The sequence below is a fragment of the Hirundo rustica genome, chromosome 7 (genome assembly GCF_015227805.2).
Source record: "Hirundo rustica isolate bHirRus1 chromosome 7, bHirRus1.pri.v3, whole genome shotgun sequence".
In the NCBI taxonomy this organism is placed as follows: domain Eukaryota; kingdom Metazoa; phylum Chordata; class Aves; order Passeriformes; family Hirundinidae; genus Hirundo; species Hirundo rustica.
The window spans coordinates 3,431,119-3,456,118 of NC_053456.1; the positions used below are offsets into that span (position 1 = coordinate 3,431,119).

General features: G+C 41.5%; 1 protein-coding gene across 3 annotated transcripts in view; it reads left to right on the forward strand.

Annotated features, from left to right (window-relative positions):
* Window positions 1-25,000, forward strand: part of ZEB2 (zinc finger E-box binding homeobox 2) — a 115,182-nt gene that overhangs the window by 86,793 nt on the left and 3,389 nt on the right. For all 3 annotated transcript variants that reach the window (XM_040068907.2, XM_040068908.2, XM_058421249.1), the window contains 6 exons: window positions 2,505-2,576; window positions 8,633-8,821; window positions 9,521-9,735; window positions 12,242-12,350; window positions 13,227-15,196; window positions 17,188-17,368. In XM_040068907.2, the coding sequence (XP_039924841.1) occupies window positions 2,505-2,576; window positions 8,633-8,821; window positions 9,521-9,735; window positions 12,242-12,350; window positions 13,227-15,196; window positions 17,188-17,368 (2,736 nt within the window). The remainder of the gene's footprint in view (window positions 1-2,504; window positions 2,577-8,632; window positions 8,822-9,520; window positions 9,736-12,241; window positions 12,351-13,226; window positions 15,197-17,187; window positions 17,369-25,000) is intronic.

A 25,000-nucleotide genomic window follows, 5' to 3' on the forward strand; every position in this document is an offset into this window, starting at 1 on the left:
TAGAAAGTGCAGGGTCACAGATTTTAGGAAGAGGGCAGGTTTAGGTAAAGAAAAGTCATGTTTGAGTGTCGCAATGCTAGAGGTTAAATTGTGCAAGAGTCAGCTAAATGAGAATTAAAACGTACATGAAAAATTGCAGCGTGTACCCCGGTGACCTGCACAAAGCGAGAAGCAGAGCAGAGCCTTCGTGAGCCTTGAATAATTTTTGGGAAGCAACTAGACACTGTAACTTCTCTTTACCACAGAATAAAATGGCAATGAGGAAGGAAGTGCAGCAAAAAAAATCTTGAACATTACCACTATTATGCAAAAACAAAAAAAAGGCAAAAAAAAAAAAAAGCTGTTAACTGTTTTCCCCTTGCTGACTGGGTAGATGTGCCCTCAGATGGAAAACTTCTGATACTTGTGACTCCTTACTACCAGAAATCACATGAGATGATCAAGGAAGAAAATCACAATGGCTATATTTATATCGAAGGCTGAACTTCTCAGAAACACTGTACCTTGATTAAAATTTCTGGGAGGCTGCAATAAAAATATCAGATGTGAGACTGGCTCAGCAGATCAATTATCATAATTGACAACATTTTATTAATACATATTGAAGTCCTAAATGTTTTGGACGCAAGATAACCCCCTGAAAATGATCCTTAGAGAGGCAGAATGCCAGATCTGGGAAAAGAATCAAGGCTGGCTTGTCTGCTGTACAGTTTAAACAAATATTTTTCATCTGGTCTGCATATTCTATGCTTTTGTACAAATTTAGCATCTGTTTGTACCTGCATATTTTAACTTAAGAGCTTTCATTATTTTTTTTTCCCTTTTTTAAGCTTCAAAGCCATAAACATGTATATTTATACCACAGTATTGTATGCTGGTTGTAAAGATCTGAATTAAATCATTCTGTGCTTTAGTTTTGATTAGAATGATACAATTAGAACCTGTTATTCTACCAACTAATTACTCGTAGAGTGTGACATCTGAAGAATACTACAAGATTACAAATTTAGGAATGCACTGAGAATGTGCTCTGTTTGTATTATTCCCCTATCTTCAGTCAAATCATTGTCATGGAAATGGATTAATGCTGGGCCAGTCTCTGTCCTCATCAAAATCTTTCTCACAAAAAAAAAAAAAAAAAAAAAAAAAATATATATATATATATATATAAAAGAAGTATAATAAGAATTTTAATGCTTCATCTATCAATAACATTTTAATAGCATGCTTTGATCTTCTTGCCAGTCTATCACTTGATTGGCCGAGCAGCATCCATCTTCCTGAATCATCATCGACTGGTGTTTGTTTCTGGGAAATTCCTTTTTTTTTAAATTCATTTGGTCATTGTTGAACCACTTCTGGGTGTCTTGTTCCATTTTATTTCTTGTAATTGCATCTCAGTGAATGATTAAAGGAGATTTTTTTTTTTCACTTAAATCTCAAAATACTGAATTCTCTCACTTAAAAAAAAAACCAAAAAAAGGAAAGGAAGAGGTTGTGTGCTTGTGGATGTCTTCAGATAGAGAAAGGCTGGCATTTAGAAGTTGAAAAGGCGAGAAAGAAACACTCTGTATAATTTTTTTGCCTGTGAAAACCCTTTGGAAGGTTAAATCCTATCCAGGCTGCATGTGTGAATACCTGTTGCACATGAACTAACAAATTAGCAGCGAGAAACCAAGTTTGACAGGCAGTGCCAGGCAGGCTGAAACATCCAGGAAAATAAGTGTTCTCCCCAGTGATGGAACCTCTTCTAAAAGCTATTTTTGTTCACTCCGAACCCCCAGATTCGTGGAAAGTAAACCGATCCATAAAAATACACAATAAGTAATTTTACACGTATCATGCTCATTTGCATGTGAATCAACCCAATTTATGGCCATAAAGGCAGACTTTGTCAGTGCACAGAAGATGCAAACAAGCAGTAGGGCAGAGGAGAACTGCCCATGGTTGAAGATTTGTCACATTTTTGCACCACTCAATATTAATTCTTGCTGTGCCTCTCACCTCAAACGAGGTTAAAATGACGGTGACAGCTCAGATCTGCGTGGCGATAGAGAGATAGAGAGGGAGATACAAGAAGTTCTTACATCTTCCTTCTGCATTTGCATTTTCTTCCAGGTATAGATCTCACAGCGTCTGTTAACTGATTATTTCTTTTAAATAAGTGGGGGGGGTGGCGGGGTGGGGGAAAGAACAACAACAAAAAAATCCCTTTTTCTCACCCGACTGCTTATTAGATTTGATATTGGGAAAAGTCTTTCGTTTACTGCGAGCAAATAGTTCTGTTTCCCACTACTCGCTGTCATGTTTAAATAAGTTCTCGTCCCTCCAGCACTGCTGAACTCATTCACTTCCCAGAACAAAGCCATTGTGTGGAGGTCCACAACAGCCCTTTTCTCTCCTTCCCCGAGCGGGATCTTCCCCGGCACCGCCGTGTGCTCCCCAGCTTTGTGAGCCGTTCACCACCGTGCCGGTGCTAAAAGTGTGCATGCTTTATTTCACAGAAGAAATGAAGGAAGATTATGACACTATGGGGCCTGAAGCCACGATTCAGACCACTGGAAACAATGGTACAGGTAAGGCCTTGCATGGAGTGAGCGCCGCTTTCCTTCGGGATCACGTAGGGATAGCTGTGCATGAAGAGTGAGAGTGAAAAAACAATCTATTTCTTGTTTTCAGTTCAAAAATTGGAAAACACTGACATAATTCTCCTGGTTTTTAATATTCCCCCACACACACACACCTTATCATGAGATTGCAGTGACCAATTCATGCAGTGAAGAGTCCTTGCTACCCCTCCTGTGTCCCACAACATTTTAGCTCCAGCTCCTTGTCGCTGAATCCTTGGGAGATAATAGTTCTCTGCAGTGTAAGGAGACGTTTTCCCAGTCAGGGTGAACCTTGGATAGTTTAAAGTAGCTGGGCAAAGATACAGTAGCCTTTTAATGAGAGAGACTGTACGAAGAGCTTGATAATGAGGATGGGGTGCACCCGCCTTGGCAGCCCCAGATTTGGGTGGTGCACAGAGTGAGCTGCTTCAGAGACTGAAAACATCTTTTCAGCCAGACACACGTAAAGCCCTTACATAGATCCATAGACACACACACTTTAAATGCATATTTATGAGATTATAATGTTTCTGGCTAATATTTTTATCTTCCACTTTTCGCATCTTTTTCTTTCCCCTCTTCTTAGAAATCAATACATTTGGTGGCACAAGGAGTGTGACAGATATTTAGCAGGCATCACCTCTGAGCCATCTCTCTTTTTCTGCAGCAGAGCAAATCAGCAAAAGGTTTCTGTTGCTATTTTCTAATCCAAATGAATTCAGGGGTTTACCATGTTCTTTCCAAACGCTCCGCTCTGTCCTCAGCACAGCTGAATGCCATACATCACCCAGTCTTTCTTCTGCATTTTGTCACAATTTGAGATGTTGCAGATAGATTTACATGGCTAAAAGGAGGAGTTTTCTAGTGTAAGTACATTTCTATGCATTCCATTATGAAATTTAGTTCGTAGGTAATACTCTCCACAAATATTACTGTAAAAGGTGGTACCAAATTCTCACAAGGATTTTATTACTCACACTTTCCTAATGTTGGTAACACCCACATAAAACCCCAGTGCTCTTATTAAGCAACACAAGAAATTTACTTTATCATTCTTGAGGGGGAAAATAATAGGAAAATAAAACCGTGTCACTGCTTTCTTCATCCATTAGATTTATTATGCATGAAAGGAGGGTGGCACCGAGGCACAGTTCATCATTACGTATGTACTTAATGATGTTGCTGTGCAGAACTGGCTACATATGTATCTCAAAAGCTTATTTTATTTCCAAGAGACAGCAATAAAGTGACAAACTGTGCTTAGCACTTGGAGAAACAGGATTTTCAAAGACATCTGATTCAGAAACAAGGCTTGATGGTTATCTGAATTACCATTACCAGAGCCTTTGAGGTCCCCTATCAGTCCGTGTGACTTCCTTTGCACATATTTTCCTTACCATAACAGCCCTGACTCTTTCATGCTTGCAATGTGGTCTGCTTGAAGGGGAAGACTTCATGTCCTCTTAGTCCTTTCCCTTCCAGTCTCATGTCCTTGTCTTCCAGCTCATCATTGGCCTCACAAAATCTCTCTGGGTGTGCCATCAAGCCCTGGCACAGCCCCTCTGCTAACCCTGAGTGGAGTCTGTGGGCTGTCCTGCCTCCACTGGAACCAGTTTTCCGTGGAAGAAATAAGGGTTACCCCTACCCAGCTTGAGGCACTGCAAGCCCATGGCTCAAGGAGTGCTTTGCATTTAGGTGCTCTGCATTTAAAATGCAAGAGCTTCTCTGTGTGTTGCTCCTCTCAATTCCTTCCCCAAACGTCCTGTGCAAGTCCCAGGCTCCTCTTTACTCTGGCTGCAATGGGAGGCTTGCTCAGATAATCATCACAAGTTACTCTGACAGTGTTAAATTCAAGTCTTTTGTCACTGAGGTGCTCAGAGCCTCTTTCAGTGGAGGCTGATGCCTTGTCAGGTTGGGTAGAACAGATTTCTTTAGTTGCTGCAATCTCCGTAGCCTCTTAAGAGCAATGTCAGATTACTCAGGCATAATAAACACTCTGATAAATTAAATGCTTATGCCAATCTTTTCACCTTGAGTGGGAGATGCCAGGTGGCCATGAGGAACCTGTAGTTTCCTTTATTAGGAGTAAAAACCGCCTTGTGCCTGATGAGGGGCCATTATTTGACAAGGAAAGGGAAGAAATCAGTCCCTGAGCTGTTGGAGATCCTTCCTGAATAGCCTGGGAACTGTTCAGAGTTTTATTCTTCAGCCTCTCTACAGGATTTGGGTGTTGGGCTCAATCTTTCCCTGCAGGTTATAGGGGATCTAATACTGATGTTCAGTAAAGTAGCTGAGGTGAGGCTGGGACTCCACCCAAAGAAGACATACATCCAACCAGAAGGTTTCTGTGTACAATATCTGTGATGCACTTACAGCATCAAATTCTCTGCAAAATGTCATTAGTAGAGGAAGAAAACTAAAAGAAAAGGTCTCCATTATTAAATTATTCTGCTATTGTCAGAGTGGCCACTTCTTAGTGGTACTTAAAGAGAAATCTTGTTATCCATACATTAATCAGCTACATTTTTATAATGAGCCATGGAGGCTTCATGGTGAAAACACAGAAGTGACCATTAGGGTGAAAATTTAGGATTTTGGTCCCGCTAAAAGAATTTGTAAATATTTCTGAGGGTTTCTGCAACAGGGATTTGAAAAAGTGATGTTTAGCAGAAGAGGTTTTTAAAATGTGAATTAAGAAATTCTTATGGTTTATTTTATTCTACCTTTTATGGTTATTGCAACTGGGATGCTTGCAGAGAATACATTAACAAAATCCCTGTAAACAAACAAAAAATTCTCCTGGTTTCGATTAGTAACATCTGACAAAATTCAAGTAAAGATCTCTTAACATAATTCAAAGAAAGAAAAGAAAAACTTTTGGGAGGAGGAAAATAGAACCAGAACTTGGCAGGTTGGAGGACAGGCCGTTTTCAGGCTGTAATCTGTGTGTACCAATGGGGGCCTCTCACTTCCTGGCTAATGAAGGCTGTGGTTTTATTAGCTTTGTTTGCGATTAAGGGCAGCTATCACCATCTCGCAGGACGAGTTCCCACACAAAATAACTGGTCTCCCAAGCTCCTTGGACCTCTCTCCCACTTTATCTTGAAAGGTCCTAAATGCCTCCAAAGATAGCTTTCCTTAATGTGTTTTATTTTTATGTGACACAGCCACATCAGCTATTGGAGCTGAAAATATTTCTGCTCTCTGGGCTCCAATAATTAACTAAAAAAAAGAGGCTTGTTTGGTGAGGTCACCCACCATAGATCTCGCTGAAATTCTTGCCTCACAGGAGGGGATGTACAGTGTGTGTGCAGTGTCAGCCCACAAGGAGTCTGAGAACGTGGTTTTGTGCATGGAAAATAAATCAGGGCATGGAGGGGGGAAGCAAGGCTTCCACCCAGAAGTCGAGAGAGAAGCCTAATGGTTGTCAGATGGGACTTTTTAGTACCTCTGGGTGAGCTTCCAGCCATGTCTGAATTGTCAGTAATGTTGCTGGTGAGAAACCAGACCCACATGGACACCTTTCACTATTTGTGTTAATCTGCAGCCTTGCAGCACTGGTGGTATTGTTTCAGTGAAGGATCTATCAGCTTTTCCACTAAATCCCCTTGTTTTTAGGGGTTTATAATGTAGACATAAACATTTGCTTTAGCTCCTGGATTTCATGCACAGATATTGAAGCTAAATAATCCCTAGAATTAGGGAGCCAAGGCCAGTAATATCACAGCAGTCCTCCACAGCCTGTTGGATCAGCCTCCAGATAGACTTGGGGGCACAAAGGAAGAACCTCATTTGGGTTTGAGCTGGGGATGGTAGCTCCTAATATTAACTCAGGCCTTGCTTGGTGGCAATCCTAATCCTATAAATGCAGTTGCAAATTCCAAGTACACCCAGTTTACCTGGAGCACAAAAGGGACACATGGAATCATCCTACAGAGCCATTGCATTTCTCCTCTCTGGAGAAAAACTCTCTCACCTTGCTTCACAGGTAGCATTTAATGGCTCATGGCCCAGATTTGGCAAAAATAATCTTGTTTTCCTTGGATCTATTCCTAAGACAAGAGAAGGAATGGAGCTTGGGTAACCCTTTGAAGATCTAGGCATAACAGGGCAATGAAGAGTTAGATTTGCAGCATAAAAAGTAAAGCCTCAGCTTTTTTTTTTTTTTTTTTCCTTTTTTTTTTTTTCCTGATAAAAACAAGAAGTCCTACACCTACTGTGATGCTCTTGTGTTTAAGTCATACTCAGTAACCACCATTTTGTTATATTTCTCTCCCAGAACAAAATGGGGGTAAAGTACTCCACACTCACCCTCCCCTTCTCTAGAAGCTGCTTTATTTTGGGGTTTGAGAGAGGAGAATGGTTTCTCATGCTAATAACAAATGTTAACTGGAGCTGCAGTAGGACCAAGAGGAACTCTGTGGTGGTATAGCCATTCCCTTCAAAACCACTCTGATAGGAACAGAAGTTTCCTTCCAAAACCATGGTCCCGTGCCTTGTGCCATTTGGTCGCTGTCACTAAAATACTGCAGAATGGTTGAGAAGCTGCTCAGCTCATATGAAAAATAGGGCATATTTGTCTCAGCCAGAGGATTTGATTTTATCGGCTAAAGGGATGAGGTTTACAGAGACGGATATCTACTTTTATCGATGACGCCGAGATCAGAGCTTCAAATCAGGCGCTGCAGGCTCCCAGTTGTGCCCCAGTCAGAGGTCATGTCTCATTTTCACTGCCAGCATCACTGCATTGCATTTTCATAGGAAACTGAGGCAAAGCATTTCCCTGTTTCTAAATACCAAGGAGCTGGTTAGTCTCTCATTTCCAGTGGTTACAAACCATAACCCCCTTGATTTCCACTTGTTTACTCCATGTTTGTCCCTGGAATCTCTGATAGCAGAATTATGCTGTTTAGTGTTTTACCTGAACTCCAGAATAGTTCATGGTGTTTCCTCATTTTCTTACTTCACCTCAGCAGAAATACATAAAAAGTTTAATCAATCATAAGCTTTTCTTTTCATTTATGGTCAGTTAAAAACAAGTATCTTTAGTTCCCTGCCACCAGCTGTGTGTTTCAAGACTTGATAATAAACAAAGAAACACAATTTAGAGGAAGAAAATAATAATCTCCTTTTTTTTTTTTTTCTTTTCTTTTCTTTTCTAGTAAAATTATATTATTATTTGTCTATAACATCCCAGAGTTTTAAGGTCTTTCCTGTAAGCAGTGTTCATACTTGGAGGAGAAAAGCACATTTTTAGTAACAGGATGCTTTGTGGCTGAGCATGTATTATATTTCATGGACATTGCATGGATAATAAAAAATTGAGATTACATTTAAAGAAAAGAATGAAAACTCTTACATGGGCTGTCAAAGTGGTTTTGGGCTTGGTGACCCTGTTATGGTCAAAACCATGTGTCTCTATTGCAGAAATCATGAAGTAGTAAGTTTTTAAAACAACTCATCTCTCATTATAAGTTAATTTTTCAGGGAGGAAAGAAAAAGCGGGAAGATGTGAGCAATTTTCTTCTTATGCCTGACAGAGCAGCCTGAGGCAGGACCTGTGTCAGAAAAATTTGGTCTTTTACTACCTGCAAGTGCCATGTCCCACATCGGCACTGTCTCGGGGTCTGCTGGATCCAGGGGTGGCTCAGCTCAGTCCTGTAGGTTGATCTGCACTCATGCCAAAACCTGTGGGATCCCCAGGAGCCCCGTGAAGGTTGTTCAAGTTCCAGCAATGAAAGATTACCTGCATTACCCAAGCCTCATAAAATTCTCCTGCTGCCCTGTAGAGCCCCATGTTCCTGTTAATTTAACTGCCCGACCTCACTTCCATCCACACTGGTGGAAAGCCCACATTAAATTTATTGGGAGCTGGAGCAAGGCCGATGAGAGCAAGGATCCAGCTGCAGCCCCAGCCTTGTAGCTCGAGTACATCTGCTCAACCTCTAACATTGCTGACCGACCCAAGCTCTCCGGGACGATGCGCTCAAACACCCTTTCTTTTTCCCCCTCTCTTATTTTAGTGAAGAACGCAAATTGCACGTCGGACTTCGAGGAATATTTTGCCAAAAGGAAACTGGAGGAAGGAGATGGGCATGCAGTCAGCATAGCAGAGTACCTGCAGCGCAGCGACACAGCCATTATTTACCCTGAAGCCCCTGAGGAACTGTCTCGCCTTGGCACTCCAGAGGCCAATGGGCAAGAAGAAAATGGTGAGGCTGTAATTCATTTTTAGCCAGTATCCTGACCTCGTGCAGCTGTTGCAATTATAAATGCACTACATGCCTGGGTGTTTACCTTAAAAATTGAAGAACAGCTGCAGCGGCATGGAATTTCATGAGCAAAGATTGGGGCTGTAATTTCAGTGTATTGTGACTTTTTAGTCAGCACATTTGTATTATTTGGTGGGTGAACTGAAGAGCTGAATTTAAACGGGAGAAAGGCTGCTGCTCTGCTTGGGAGTTTGGGAAGTTTTAATAGAGTTTTAATGCAACAAAAGACAGAGTAGCCAGCCTATTGCTCTCCAATGCCTTGATAAATAATTGGAGAAGAGTCAGTAGGAAGGATTCGGTCAATGGCATAAGTAACGTAATGAGCTGAGGCTGGAATGCAAATTGCCAATTGATCAGGAAAAGTATTTCTTAGTTTTCCAGCCAGCCAGGTCTGCGGGAGGAGTGATGCCCACAATTAATTTCCCGGTGGGGTCCAGAGCGGGCCCTGCGAATCTGCCGTGGGCGTGCGCGGGTGCCCGTGCCTCCCGTCGCCGGTTGGAAGCGCCGTCCCTCCCTCCCGGGCAGCAGATTGCGGCGATTCCTCTCATACCATCCCGGGCAATCAGCCCATGAGCTGCCATTGATTTGCTGACCTTTTGGCCTGCCTCTCTTTCCCCCCCCCACCATCCCGGCGTGCAGACCTGCCACCTGGAACTCCAGATGCCTTCGCCCAACTGCTGACCTGCCCCTACTGCGACCGGGGCTACAAGCGCCTGACGTCCCTCAAGGAGCACATCAAGTACCGCCACGAGAAGAACGAGGAGAACTTCTCGTGCCCTCTCTGTAACTACACGTTTGCCTACCGCACCCAGCTCGAGCGGCATATGGTGACACACAAGCCAGGGACAGATCAGGTGGGGGGCTGGTTTTAAGTGATTTCTTTCTGTAATAACCCCTTAGAGAAACGATATTGCTTTGATTGGCAATCATTATTAATTTTTCATGGCATTTTGAAGATGCAGATCTTTTAATGGTAATAGCTTTAATTGAGGTCTAAATGATTTTTTGATGGTCTCTTCTAATATGATTTAATAGTCTTATGTTCACGATCGAATGAGTGTGTTAATTTCTAATTTAGAAATTTTATTTGCACTTTAACTTGACTTTAGTTTCGTTTTTATGTTCCTCAAAAAGTGAATGAAACTGTAGCATTTTAATTATACATTATTAAACATCTCAGCAATTTTAATTCCATTTTTCACCTAGTTTTACTTTGCAGTGTTGCAAATAGGAGCTCCAAGACATACTAAAAGATCCGCTAATATTTTTTCATTACTTTTTGCGTAACCTTTTCAATCACATGAAATTATGCGTATTTTGTATAATCGTTTGTTAGACATAATTACACATTTTGAGAAGAACTCTTCCGACAGTACATACAGGCTATCATTTGTGATTGTGCCACTGGAATTGGGCATTGCTCTCATTTGTATAGCCCGGTAGCGTATCTGCAATAAATCAAAGCCGTTTTTTCCTCGATGGGGTACATGTAATATTATATCAGTGCCACATTTAAGGAAATGCTGGTGTCCCAAACAGGTGACTGAGCTTCCCTACTGCTCCTAGATGGGCTGGTGATAGACCTGCGCTACAAAATTTTTTATACACCAGCAGAAAAACAGCTTCTAGCTGGAGGATTACTTCTAAACACTTAAGGAGGGCTGTAATGGAAACTCAGATGGTGTGGTTAAAAGTTGAATAAATAGATGAGTGCATTGTGTCAAATTATAAAGGCTTTATGCCATATTTATTTTTCTTAAAAACCTGAAAATCACTATCAACTGGATTTCTCTTGGTAGGTTTTTCTCAGCAGATTGTAAATTCAGTTAGGCAAACACACATCTTCCTAATCACGCGATTTTTGCAATTAGCATTTTTAAAAGAACTGTATCTTTTGCTTGATCTTAAATCAATATAAATTACTCCAGAGCACTTTCTCCTATTCTTCCCTTCTCATGGCTTTTCCAGTAGACGAACACATTTTCCCATGTATATTTTTCCTAACCTGATCCACTGTAAGGTTCTTCCTTTTGCCTCGTGTCATTAAAAACACCAGGGGAGGGAACAAAACCCGCCTGGATATTTATCCAACGTAACTGCCTGAAATTTCACATGCGAGAGCGCGCTGGTACTGGCGCATTATGAATGGTAGCTTTGGTGTTGAAAAGTCCCCTCATTTGCTCGTGGCATTTACAATTAGTAAATTAAAATGATTGTATCATATTAACAGTGGCACAACTAAAGTTTATAGTAGTCCTCAGAGGGCGATGGGGGGAGACAAAACAGCTGTTGCTGTTTGTTTATGCAACTCAGCAACATATGAGCGCGGGTCCCTCAATGGCGCGCGGCGGGCTGGGCTCTGCTTGATCTTTGAAGGTTGCTGCTGTTTGAACAAACCTCCCTGTGTCCCATGTAACACCATCTGTCTCGCCAGGAATGTGGGAAGAGGCAGCACACCCTCGCAGTTGTCATACCGTTTCGGCGCTGCCTTTTTTTTTTTTTTTTTTTCCCCCCCTCCTTTTTTTTTTCCACCCTTTTCCCCCCCCCCTCCCTGCTCCTGCAAAAGGCTTTTGTGTTGTGGTTGCCTGCAAAAGGCTGACCTCCTACCTTGAGCATCCAGAGTGGTTGGCTACATGATTATCAAGATAATAATTAGTTTTTAATTAATTTTTTTTTTCTCTCCAAATTCAAAGTCATGGGGCTTTCCTTGCTTGTTGCAAAAAGGTCAGCTGCCTTTGATTATATCTTTACACCACTTTTAACTTTCAACTTTCCCTCGCCTCTCAGAAGAGCGCTGAGGGAAAACATGGCACGAAAGGTAGCTCAAGTCCTTCCTGCTGCTCTGTGATTTTAACAAACATTTCCAGCAGCAGCTTATGCTGAAGACACAATCTCTCCTGCTTCATAATGAATTAAATCTTACACGAAATGCCACTAACGACAATGTTTCTCTCTTTCCTCCACATGCAGTAAACAGAATTTTTAAACAAGCTGAGTCCCACATGTTCAGAATCTGCTAGGAATATTAAGAGCCACAAATCTTCTTATAAAACTGTTTCTCTCATAGTAAGATACCTTAAAGCAACACATTTCTGATGAGAGACTTAGGAAATTATTCTAAAGCAAATATCGAATGCTCATGTGAAAGTACTTTCTCATTTGTTTCGGTTTACTGCCAACATTTTGATTTTTATTGCAACACTGATGAGACAAATAAATGTACATGCAGACCTTTTGGTCCGCTTGATGAATTCAGAGTCACATTAATTTAATTTTTGGGTTTTTAAGCTTGAAATTCATGGTTTCTCTTGCATAAAATTCATGTTGGTATCTCTTTTGTTTTTCTTCTTTTCCTCCCAGCACCAAATGCTGACCCAAGGAGCAGGCAATCGCAAGTTCAAATGCACTGAGTGTGGCAAGGCCTTCAAATATAAACACCATCTGAAGGAACACCTGCGAATTCACAGTGGTGAGTAGCGGAGGTGCTGGTGTGCTCATTTGCATTTTGTTTAATTAGCTGAGTTTTAAAGACTGCTTAAAATTTACACTGTTCTGCTTCTGGCTTCTTGGAGCTACCAAGGTATTTCATAAGTGATATCTGAGTCATCCTCATTTATCATGCTGTTAATACCATGGTCTCGCTAAAAGATTTGGAAATAGTAAAGCTTCCTGCAAATAATATAGATTGTTTGGCAGTTTGAGTTCAGAAGCGTTCATTCATTGCTGCGCAGCAGGAACCTGAGGAGTCCATTATATCTTCCAAAATAAAAAGTCCCCCCCAGTGAAATACAACTCATATTCTCAGATAACAAGAAGCTGCCAAGCCTCTCAGATTGAATGACTTGGGCATTTTGGCTCTCCTGCTTGATGCAGAATTCAGCACACAAAATGTCACCAGGCTCAGCCCAGGCACAAACTGATGTGGAGGTTTAAACATCAGGACTCAGTTTTGAATACTGGTGCTCATACCCGGTGAAAACTCCATTTTGGGGGAGGTAAAAAAAAAAAAGAAAAAAAAAGATAGAAATCAAATTTGAGAAGTCTTGATATGGTTTGACTCTCTTCCCCACAGGGCACTTACCTGTGACTTGCCCTGGTCAGTCTGGAGCCAATCTCATACTTTGGTGGCTGTTGCCACCTGGAGACCCTGGGTTCAAACTGACCTCAAAACCTGTAGAAAGAGGAGGGTGAGGCAGTGGTGGTGTGTGACCATGTTCATAGAATTAATATTTCCCTCACTATTAATCGCTGGATACACAGGCAATCCGTTAGATAACAAATGCAATCTCTTGCAATTATAGCAGCAAGAATGATAATTAACATTTGGTTTTAATTATCATTTTAGGTGAAAAACCATATGAGTGTCCAAACTGCAAGAAACGTTTCTCCCATTCTGGCTCCTACAGTTCGCACATCAGCAGCAAGAAGTGTATTGGTTTAATCTCTGTAAATGGCAGAATGAGAAACAATATCAAGACGGGTTCTTCTCCTAATTCTGTATCTTCCTCTCCTACTAATTCAGCCATCACACAGCTGAGAAACAAGCTGGAGAATGGCAAACCACTTAGTATGTCTGAGCAAACAGGCCTACTGAAAATTAAAACAGAACCACTAGATTTCAATGAGTACAAGGTTCTTATGGCCTCACATGGGTTTAGTGCAACTAGTCCTTTTATGAATGGTGGACTTGGAGCAACCAGCCCCTTAGGAGTTCACGCGTCTGCTCAAAGTCCAATGCAGCACTTAGGTGTAGGGATGGAAGCACCGTTGCTCGGGTTTCCTGCGGTAGGCAGCAATTTAAGCGAGGTGCAGAAGGTCCTACAGATTGTGGACAACACGGTTTCCAGGCAGAAAATGGACTGCAAGGCTGAAGAGATCTCCAAGTTGAAGGTTTACCATATGAAGGATTCATGCTCTCAAGCCGAGGAACAAGGAGTTACCTCCCCCAATATTCCCCCCGTGGGTCTTCCAGTAGTAAGTCATAATGGTGCCACTAAAAGTATTATTGACTACACATTAGAGAAAGTCAATGAAGCCAAAGCTTGCCTCCAGAGCTTGACCACAGACTCAAGGAGGCAGCTCAATAACATTAAAAAAGAGAAGCTGCGAACCCTAATAGACCTGGTAACTGAAGACAAGATGATAGAGAACCACAACGTATCCACTCCATTTTCATGCCAGTTCTGTAAAGAAAGCTTTCCTGGTCCCATTCCGTTGCATCAGCATGAGCGTTACCTGTGTAAAATGAACGAAGAAATCAAGGCAGTCCTTCAGCCTCACGAGAACATGGTTCCCAACAAACCTGGAGTGTTTGATAAGCAAACCCTCTTGCTGTCATCAGTACTTTCTGAGAAAGGAATGACTAGCCCCATCAACCCATACAAGGACCACATGTCTGTACTTAAAGCATATTATGCTATGAATATGGAACCCAACTCTGATGAACTACTGAAAATTTCCATTGCTGTTGGCCTTCCTCAGGAATTTGTGAAGGAATGGTTTGAACAAAGAAAAGTCTACCAGTATTCAAGTTCCAGGTCACCATCACTGGAAAGGGCCAGTGCCAAGGTGGCGCTGGCTGCCACCAACAACACTCCCACTAAAGACTCTTTGTCAGCCAGATCTCCAATAAAGCCTGTGGACTCTATAACTTCACCATCTATAGCTGAACTCCATAACAGTGTTACTAATTGTGATACTCCTCTCAGGCTAACAAAACCTCCTCATTTTACCAATATTAAGCCAGTTGATAAATTGGACCACTCTAGGAGCAATACTCCTTCTCCTTTAAATCTTTCTTCCACATCTTCTAAAAACTCCCACAGTAGTTCTTACACTCCAAACAGTTTCTCTTCTGAGGAGCTTCAGGCTGAGCCATTGGACTTGTCTTTACCAAAACAAATGAAGGAACCCAAAAGTATTATAGCCACAAAGAACAAAACAAAATCTAATAGTGTAAATTTAGAACACAACAGTGTTTCTTCATCATCTGAAAATTCAGATGAGCCGCTGAACTTGACTTTTATCAAGAAGGAGTTTTCTAATTCAAATAATCTGGATAAAAGCACTAACCCAGTATTTGGTATGAACCCATTTAGTGCCAAACCTTTATACACAACACTTCCACCACAGAGCGCATTTCCCCCAGCCACTTTTATGCCGCCAGTCCAGACCAGTATTCCTGGGCTGCGACCATACCCAGGACTAGATCAGATGAGCTTCCTACCACATATGGCCTATACCTACCCAACTGGAGCAGCTACTTTTGCCGATATGCAGCAAAGGAGAAAGTACCAGCGGAAACAAGGATTTCAGGTAAATGGTTTCAACTGTTTTCTCCTTTGAAAGGCTGGAGTTTGATAGTTTGTGATATGTTGTCTTAGAGAAGAAAAAGCCCAAAGCTATAATCAACATTTCCAACAAAATTAGCAGAGTTTATTGAAGACTGAACTTGGAAAGATGTGGTGGAGTAGGAAAGTAAACTGCAGTTAACTTAAGAGTACCTCTACTTGGATTCAGAAGCAGTATCAATTACTTTGAACAGGCATAATGACCTTTGTTTTGTTAAGAGTTCAGCCATTTCTCATTAGATTTGTATATAATAATAATAATAATAATAGTAATAATAATATGAATAACAATGTCTATAAAAAAACATATTCTAGAGAAAAAAAAAAAAAAGGAAACTTTGTAGAAAAATTAACTACATTTCACCACAGAGTAAAGTAGCAGTGGGAGACCCTTTTGGAGTCACCTCCACACTCAGACACAAAGTTGTATTCCTCTAAGCAGATGTCCATACAGCCTCATAGACACTATAAATCACTGAAAGCCTTCAGAGCTTCCTTCTCCATATTTTTGGGGGATTGTTCATGGGATTCATGGGAAAGTTGTCCTCTCTTCTCACAAATGTCTGGGGAATAAGAAACATTGACCCATAACCCCTTCCTCTGGGCCACCTACTGCTCTTCCCAGACTCTTAGTCCTCTAATCCTGCCAGTCATCTGGAACAGCTTTGAAAAAACCCCAGAGATTAAATGAAATTATTTGGAGAGGTAGCAGCCAGGGCCCTTAATTGCAGACAAAGTCTTTCCCTGGACATGTAATCTGGGTCAGCACTTTTTCATGCCCGGGTACAACCCGTAATTCTTCCTTCAGGTCATCCCAGAGTCAACGCAGGTGTAGCAAATGATTTTGTCCCTTGCATGCCTGCAGTGAAGAGCAGCTCCACAAAGCTCTTGTACTTTTATAGCCTTTTGCTGGGTGTATTCAGATATAACGTACAGAGTTTAGTTAAATGAGATTAACTGATTATAGATTAATAATTTTTTCTTAGATTTGCGCCTGTTCCCCCATGTCCTATTACCGTCCATTAGTAATTTTACTGACTAGTAAATGTTTTATAGTTTCAAATGTGAAAATCAGGTATGGTTTTACATTACAGACTGTAATCCCTCTTTGCACAATAGGAGCATAAATAGCACTGCACCTCCATAACAGCTGTTCCACTATTCCAATTTACAGTACATCTGCCCTCTTTGTAAATGTATTTAAGCCTATTTAATCTTCTCTAATATTAATTAGTGCAAACCTAGTCTAAGAAAACTGAACTGTGTGATAGCAAATGGAAATGTATGTTATCATGCAAGTTTGCACTCTCTTTGGATCGAGACAAAATAAATATCAAGAAATTTAATAATTTACTGATCCACATTCATTATTGCTTAATGCTGAAGGCTGTTTTAACATAGATAGAACATTGATAAAAAGTGTTATTAATATTCCCTATTTCAAATTACAAAATTAAATATAAAAATATAGCTTGAGGCCTTTAGTCGGGAGACATACATTTAAATGGATTGCATAATAATAACATTTGTACCTAAATATAAAATTCAATTAAAACCTTTCTACAGATACAGAATACATCCAAGTTTAGGAATTTTGAAAGGAATGATCTCTTAGCTGTTGCTTATATTTTTATCTGTAAAATAATGCAATGCCTTTTGCTGGCCATCAAGGGCCTCCCCTTCACACTTTCTTGGAAGTATTTAGCGCTGATACGGTAAATACTGTTGGTTTGTGCAAACCAAATTACTGCAGAGTGCTCAAAGACAGAAAGTTGGTTTGAGGCATAGAAGTAGAAGGCTCCTCGTTATTTCCATACTTTCCATCAGCTGTAGTTCCATTATTGATATTCCTAAGCTGAGAAGGTCCACCGAGGCATGACTTTCACTTCCCTGGATGGTTGGTGGTCAGGATTGTTGGTGGGAGCAGCAGTTTGATGACGAGTGGTTCCTTTACAGGGAGAATTGCTTGATGGAACCCCAGACTACATGTCCGGCCTCGACGACATGACGGACTCCGACTCCTGTCTGTCCCGAAAGAAGATCAAGAAGACAGAAAGTGGCATGTATGCGTGTGACTTATGTGACAAGACATTCCAGAAGAGCAGTTCCCTGCTGCGACACAAATACGAGCACACAGGTAAGGCAGCCGCGCACACCGAGGGCAGGTTTGAGGGTCACGCTCTGTTCTTCACAGTCTTTCATGAGCACATTTGTGCAGGTGCTGAGGCTTCCAAAAAATTCTTTTGCTCTGTTCTGACTTACTTTTTTTTTGTTTTTCTTGATGGTTATTGCTTGGTGAAGGACAATTGGGTGTGATGGGGTGAATGTTGGTAGGTGCTGTGGCAATCATCATCTCCCAGGCCAAGCCCTCTTGAAATGAGACAAGCCCTAGCACTCAGAAACAACTGCAACTTGGCCAACGCAAAGTCTGGCATGGGAAGGAAGAGTGACAATGTATTTCTTGTTTCTTAGATGCTATCTGACCCTGCTGCATTTGATCCAATAGGAAAACTGCCTATTGGTATTTCCATGACGTTAGCAGTATGAGAGCTGGCTCTGTCCAAGTAGTCTGAAAGTCAACAGCTCAGGGGGTTTCCTCTCGCCGTGATTTTGCACACCAGCAGCAGAAGCAGGTTGCAGTTCACTTTTTCACTTCCCAGTTAATGCCCAGGGAAGGTTCCCTTCTTTCCTGAGTAGGAAGTGATTTTTGTCTAGTTCAAGGAAGCTTGCCAAAGCTCACCACACGCTGTCAGCTTAAAAAATACTTTGGTTTGAAAAAGACCTTCCATCACACCTATGCTGGCCCTGGCTCCCCTTACAGACAGTGCTCCCTTCCCCACTGTCAGCCAGGACAGAGCTCTCTGAGGGCCACACATTGGCTCAGCATGTTTCAGTTAGGGGAAAGTGGGACCGGAGCTTCCCTAATAATAGAGATATCAAGTTATGTTGGACAAAGGGAATGTGAATTATCATCTGAATTATTGTGCAGCAGGACATAAACCAAACTCCAACTTCCTAGAGTTAGAAAAAGTTTACTCAGGAGGAAACTTGCCTTAACTTTGAAAGCTGAGTCCCGCTTCAGGAAATGAAGCAAGTCACATCATCCTTCAATCTCACCATGTGAGGGTAAAAACATTATACCTCTCTATTAATACATTTTCGAGGCCCCACATAACCCTTTGGCTTTTCACAGATGAAAAATTTACAGTTTAGAAGTGTACTGTGCCTTTAAAACAAAATCCTTTACTTTGTTATTTTTCCTTCTTATACTTTTCTTCTGTATTTTAAGATAATCCCACAAAGGAAAATACAAAAGGAAGTTAAAATACACGTGGGATTAGGAAAGAAAATTAAAAGCAACATTTTGGACTGGATCAGCCAGTTCATTGGCAGAATGTGCTTCCCACTACATTATTCAGATCAAATTGTTTATTCAGTAGAAGAAGCTTTGAAGGCTTTACGTCCCTGCACCTTTCCTCTCCTGAATGATTTTATTACAGCCATCTGCAAACATTATGGTTTACTACACTACTACTGTAAAGCTCTTATGTTAGAACTGGCCTTCATATATATCAGGATCTGGACATATGGTTGAATCCCATAAAGTTGGTAGTCCATAAGGTCGACAGACATATGGTTGAAAGGCTGAAAATTTGACAAGCTGAAATGTGTGCAATCACCTTGATTTGCAAAATAAACTGCATTCGTAATAGCTAAAATATGTTATGGTCTTGAAGTAGCATGGGAACCTACTGCCTAGAGAAATGCCACACAGCTGCAATGCGGGGACTCTTCTCCTGCTTCTTTCCTCTGTCCCTTTTGGCTTCTCAACTTCTCATCCATCAATTTTATGGGACTCAGCCTTATGATCCACAACATGTATAGGGTGTCAGATTTAATACGCTAGAGCTACAGCACATCATCAGGCTGGAGCCTGGCATTTAGGGACAGGAAGGATGGTCTTGTGGCAGAGGCACAGGCAGTGAGAGCGCTGCACTCTCCCCTGACTCACCACAGACTTCCTCTGTGAATTACAGCAAATTGCTTCAGCTTTCTCTCACCTTCGCCCATCTTTGAAACACAGGGAAATGATACCAGCCCGCCTCTCTGGGGTGTTGTAAATATTAGTTCATGATCTCCTGCAATGTAGCTCACTGGATAAAGGGGGAAGTATTATTATCAGGGATGTGTTTGCTTTTATGGAGCCTCTGTGCATCACGCCAGTGTTTGAGTTGTTGGGAGCTCTGACGGGCTTGGCTGGGCCAGACCCAATACCTCATGCACAGCCTTCAGGAGGCACACGGCACTGGCACCCTGGCTAATGGCTCAGGTGCATCTTAAGAGAAATTTCACATTAATTTGATAGTTTAGGCAGAGCTTGTAATTGCATTAATGACATAGGTGTGAAACTGCAGTCTGTGTTCAGTGGAGGAAGCAAATTGAAAGTAACATCCTTTTCTACCTTTGGGGTCATTTTAAGAGCAGGCCCAGGTTTTTCAACCAACTTTTTGAAACCTAAAAAAGAGATAAAGGCCTTTTTTCTGAGGGTGTTGCTGTTTTCTGAGCAGCTGATCATGACCTGTTGTAGCTTCATTAGAGACATGTTCTAGGAGGAATTGGAGCTATTCCTGTCTTTCCTGCAGAAGCACAAAGTAAGGGATGTTGTTTATAACATTCTCCTTTTTTCTGTGTAAAAAGAACTTTGGGACAATCAGATTTCTATTTGTCACCCCTTCTCAAGTCCGTGTACCTATTGCAGCCAGTGATAGAACAAGGGTTAAAAGAGTCAGACAGAGGTGCCTAAAAAATTATCACAGATAAATCTTTTGAAGCAAATCATTGGCAGAAAAAACTGCATAAGCTGTCTGAATCATTGTTTATTGTTAATGAAGTGTTGTAAAGAAGAAAACAGGAATGTTTAGGTGTTGCAGTGGAGCTGAGTTTCCATGCCAGGGCAAGAAAAATGGGATTCAGCCAGTTCTTTTTGTCAGCCCAAGAACTTTTGGTAGGACCGTGTGGCCGGCTGCAGAAAAGAGCTCTGTGATTACCTCTGTACGCCATGCCTGCCACAGCTGGACCACAGTAGAAAAAAGGGCCACAAATTTCACAATCCATAGTTTTTAATTTGTGCGGTATTGGTGGTATTCTGTAATAGCTTTCAGCTTCATGGGGAGAAGGAAAATTTACTGTGTTACTGCAATGAGTGAATTGCATTGGTTCTGGCTCATCTAAAATTTAGGGTAGAGGCCACCGTTCATTGCAGAACCAGATTCTGACAATTTAATTTTGGGATGCCATTGAATTTTGAGAGAAGTTGCGTGTCCCTCTTAGAGTGTGAGCTTCACAAGGCCCCGTTTCCTTAAAGCCAGGGGGTGCAGCCCTGTAACGAGTGTGCAGAGCATGGCACGTAGCACAGCCATTCGGTGCTCACATGATTTTCCTATGGAGTCTTACGGACTCATCCTAATTTGGACAGGCTGAAATTAGTTGAGCCAATATGGGATGGGTCTAATCTCAGATTTTTCCAAGCTGCTTAGCACAAAGTTCAAGACACTTTCCTTATGAAAGGTGAAGAAGGTGGTTGCCTTCATGGCAAAGCATCAATGCTCTGGTGAGCAAAAAATTCTCTGTGCTGCTGATAAGGAGGGAAACCAGGAGTGGGTGAGTGAGCAGGAGAGAAAACAGAATGGAACATCTAGAAATACAGAAATATCCAGGCTCCTGGTCCAGCGATGGAGAAGTAAGGTGAAGGTTAATGCTTGTTCTGCCCTCGTCAACGCCCATGTCTGCCACACACCGGCTTTGTTGTAGCTTCACAGGGGAACTCTCGGAGTGCCTGCTCTGCAACAAAAGCTGGAAACAGTTTTTCAGAATCCTACCTAGAAATTTAAAATCCTTTCATTGTTGTTCTATATTACATCATATTCTATTTTATTACTTGAGTGGGCTGTTGAGGGCCTCATAGCTGTGCTAGGGCTTTTATCCTTTCCTTTTCCACTGTATATTTTATTAAGACCTCTTTTTTATTTTTGTAGCTTTCATGCTGATGCAAGCACTAGTTTTATTTCCAGATTGATTCTGTAAACTAAATATTGTTCTTGAGCCTGGTAGCAAATCAGCTCTCTCTGGCTAGTATTTTGAATTCCCAGCTTGGGAGTTTTCTTTATTTAGAGCTTGATTCATAAAAAATTTACATGCTATTTAAAGGTTATTTTTTCTTGCTTTACTCTGATACAAGTTTAGAATTCCCTATTTTACACTCAAATAAAGGGGAAAAAAAGGATATATTCTATGTTTGTGTCTGCAGACTAGGTCTCCTGTTGAAAATGGAACAGGTGCAGCTTGGGCAATTATATATAAATTGCATTTATCTTGCACCTTTGACCGCTTTGCTATGCTCTGGCCACTAATCCATCTCCATTGGGACCACATCTAACATCCAACCCCCCGAGCAGCTTCAAAAGAACTGCCTTTAAAAAAAATAAAAACAAACTGTCACAAAAATGTTTCCTTCTTTCCTCAGAAGAGTGGGATTTCTGTTTGGCCCCCTCCCATGGAAAAGAGACCCACTTGCCTTAGGCAAAGGATGGGGGATATTTAGTCTGGGACCAGTGACAGCTTGTGATCTGATATCTTGTGACTTTTATACCACTGCAAATGGGAAATGCACAGCTTTTCAGTCAAAGACTTAGTCCAGGAAGATTGAGAGATACTCACTCTCAGAGGTGTTTTTGTTGTTGTCTTGTTTTAGCAGAAATGCAGTTTTAGAGACTTTGCAAACAGATTAGTTATAATTTCCCCTCTGTAGATTGAGTGTGGGCCCCCGTGGGAACCTGTATTTCACAGTGAAGGAAAAAAAGCCCCAAACATTTCCTCTAGATATTTGAGAGAGATTTATCATTTCATTTCATTGCAAAATGTGGCATCTGCATCGCTCGTCCATCTGACAAAACACAAGTGTTTCATGAGCCTCTCTGTGAGCTTCCTTGGGTCCATCTCTCTGAGCTCCACCCCCATGGATGACACAGGAGATCTCAGATGGGATTGGGTACAACCTGTGGGGTGGCATGTCAAATCTGCTTCCTTTCAATTTATCTCTACTCCAACGATGTTATGAATGTTGTGACACTGCAAGACAGTGCTCTAGGACAAGGTGATGGCTTCAAAATGGACAAGAGTGGGTTTAGATATTAGGATTTTAGATACCGGGGAGATATTATTAGATATTAAGAAGCAAGTCTTCACTGTGAGGATGGTGAGGCTCTGGCCAGGTTGGATGGGGCTTGGAGCAACCTGGTCTAATGGAAGGTGTCCCTGCCCATGACAGGGGGTGAAATGAGATGAGCTTTAAGGTCTCTTCCAACCCAAACCAGATGGGGATCCTGTGGTTTCCTAAAGTTGTGGGTCCCCCTCATCCACCTACGACTGCAGACTTATCCCCATCTCCAATGTAAAATACCTTAGTCCAGTTCTATTTTATGACCTACTAACACATTGTAGGGATTAAACACTAATTTTAAACGGCTGAAATACTGGGTTTTGCACATGAGGGGAAGAAAATAATTCTGCAAATGTTCGGAAACCTGATACATTTAAAAACATATTTCAATTAGTGTTGTAACAGCTGCACACTGAGCACTGCTAAGGTATGTTGTGTGGTGTCTGAACAAAGAACTCTGCCCAAGCTGTCAGGTTCCCTCAGATCAAAACTGAGGCCTTGATATGGATGTGGTAGACTAAATAGCTCTAGCATTTCCTTTTTAGTACTAACATAAATTAATATGAAAATATGAAGTATTTTAATATATTAATTTCTAAATTAATTCATAAAATATGGATGATTCCCTGCCAGGCTACATCTGTGTGTGGCACGAATGCCACGTGCAAGGGATGAGCAAAGCAGGCAAAGACTGAGGGACAAGCACATCACCCAGCCTTTGGAAGGGTGGGTGGAGGCAAGTCTGGATGAGAGCAGTGGAGGTGGTTGACTCCTGCTTGAGGAAAGAAAAGTTCTGGGAGCTGGATGGAGCACAACTGTGGGGCGAGAATCATAGACAGAATGGTTTGGGTTGGAAGAGATCATTAAAAGTCATCTAGACCTTGCAATGACCAGAGAAACCATCAACTAGACCAGGTTGTGACCAGGTTGCTCAGGCCCCCATCCAATCTGATCTCAAATGTTTCCCAGGATGGGACAGAGAAGGGTGTAGTGGGAATCAGATGTAGTGTGCCTTAAAAAAAAATATAAGGAATTCAAAGTAATGGAGAAGTGATTGTAGAGAAGTGCAAGAAGGCAAGGGCTGGGCTTGCTGATATTAGGGAAAAGTAAGTCAGAGGGAAGGACTGAGATAAGGTGTCCTCCGTGAGGAGGACACTAAAAAGTTGCTGAAGAAAAGCAGAAAATATGCAAGGAGTGGAAAAGAAATGAAATTAGCAGTTACTGAGGTATTACTGAGGGGCAATAATGTGTTGCTCTGAGGGTAATCAGCAGGACAACTGGGTCAGGGCAGAGGTTCATCCCATTGGGTGCAGTGCTGGGAAAGCTCCCAGCTCATCCATGACGGTTTTCCACAGGCAATGCTGGGGTTTGAGAGCGTTTAGGCTGAGTGCTTTGGGATTTTAAGCTAATTTGAGTAAGTGACTTGATCGTGCTTAAATCTCCTGAGCTAAGACTCTGGGATTTCCCCTTCGTGGCTAAACTTGTGCCCTGACTCCAGCTCTGGATTTGGTGCACCCCTAGGTCAAGGCTGGAGGTTCAAAGCCAAAATACATTTATAGCTCAAAGCCCAGAGTTTTCTTTGAGTTTGACTTTTAACCAACAGGTTAAATTGGCAGAAATGCAGATTTAGGAAACAGTTCACACAAGTAATACTGCCATAATTCAATGTATCAAGTTTGAATTTTCAAATTTACTGTAAAGAGGAATAAAGGGAAAAAAAAAAAAGCCTTGTATGTGTGCAAACCTAGGAAACTCTCTTAAAAAGAAACGCAGTCTGAATCCTAATTTCCAGGCATCTACTAGTTTCCCTGTCACTTGGGTTACTTTAGCTGTGGTTTCTACTGTATTTTCCTTGCTGCCAGATCTCCCCTTCATTTCATAGCACAATTTTGGCTTCCTTGAGGATTCGTTAATCACACCTTATTAAATGTGAACTTTCACAGTGGGACTTGAAGGTAGCTGTGACTGGATAGAAAAAAAAAATTAGCATAGTCCTTGGTATTCATTCTTAGCAATTTTGCTATGAAAGTGGAGTTTTTTTCTATGCCTGACTTTCTGTGCTCTCACATCCCAGGGGAAAGAAAAAAAAAAAAAAATCAGATCAGGTTCATAGAGGAGCAGCTTGAGTTTTCCTGGAAGCTGAGATCCTTCAGTGATCTGAAAGTACTTAATTTTTTTCCTGCTGGATTTCCTTCCATGTTGGTGTTTCCTAGCCCTTTGCTTTTGGCTGGCAGTCCACCATATTCATCCTCTCCCTGCTTTTGCTTCTTTAAAATTAAAGAAACACCTCACTTTCACAACTGACAGGCTGGAAGGGCTCTGGTGTGAAGTTTATTCCTGTTCTGGTCACATGCTGCATGAGCTAAGTATGATAAATACGCTCAAGGAATGAGGCCAGTTCACTAATAAGTTCCTAATGATCTGCTCTAGCAATAGGACATGCAAAGCAGGGATCCACATTTCAGGCACCAAATACCAGGATTTTAATATCCATGAAAAATTGCATGAAGTATAAAATAATGACCAATTGGCACCGTATCAGCCTGCATG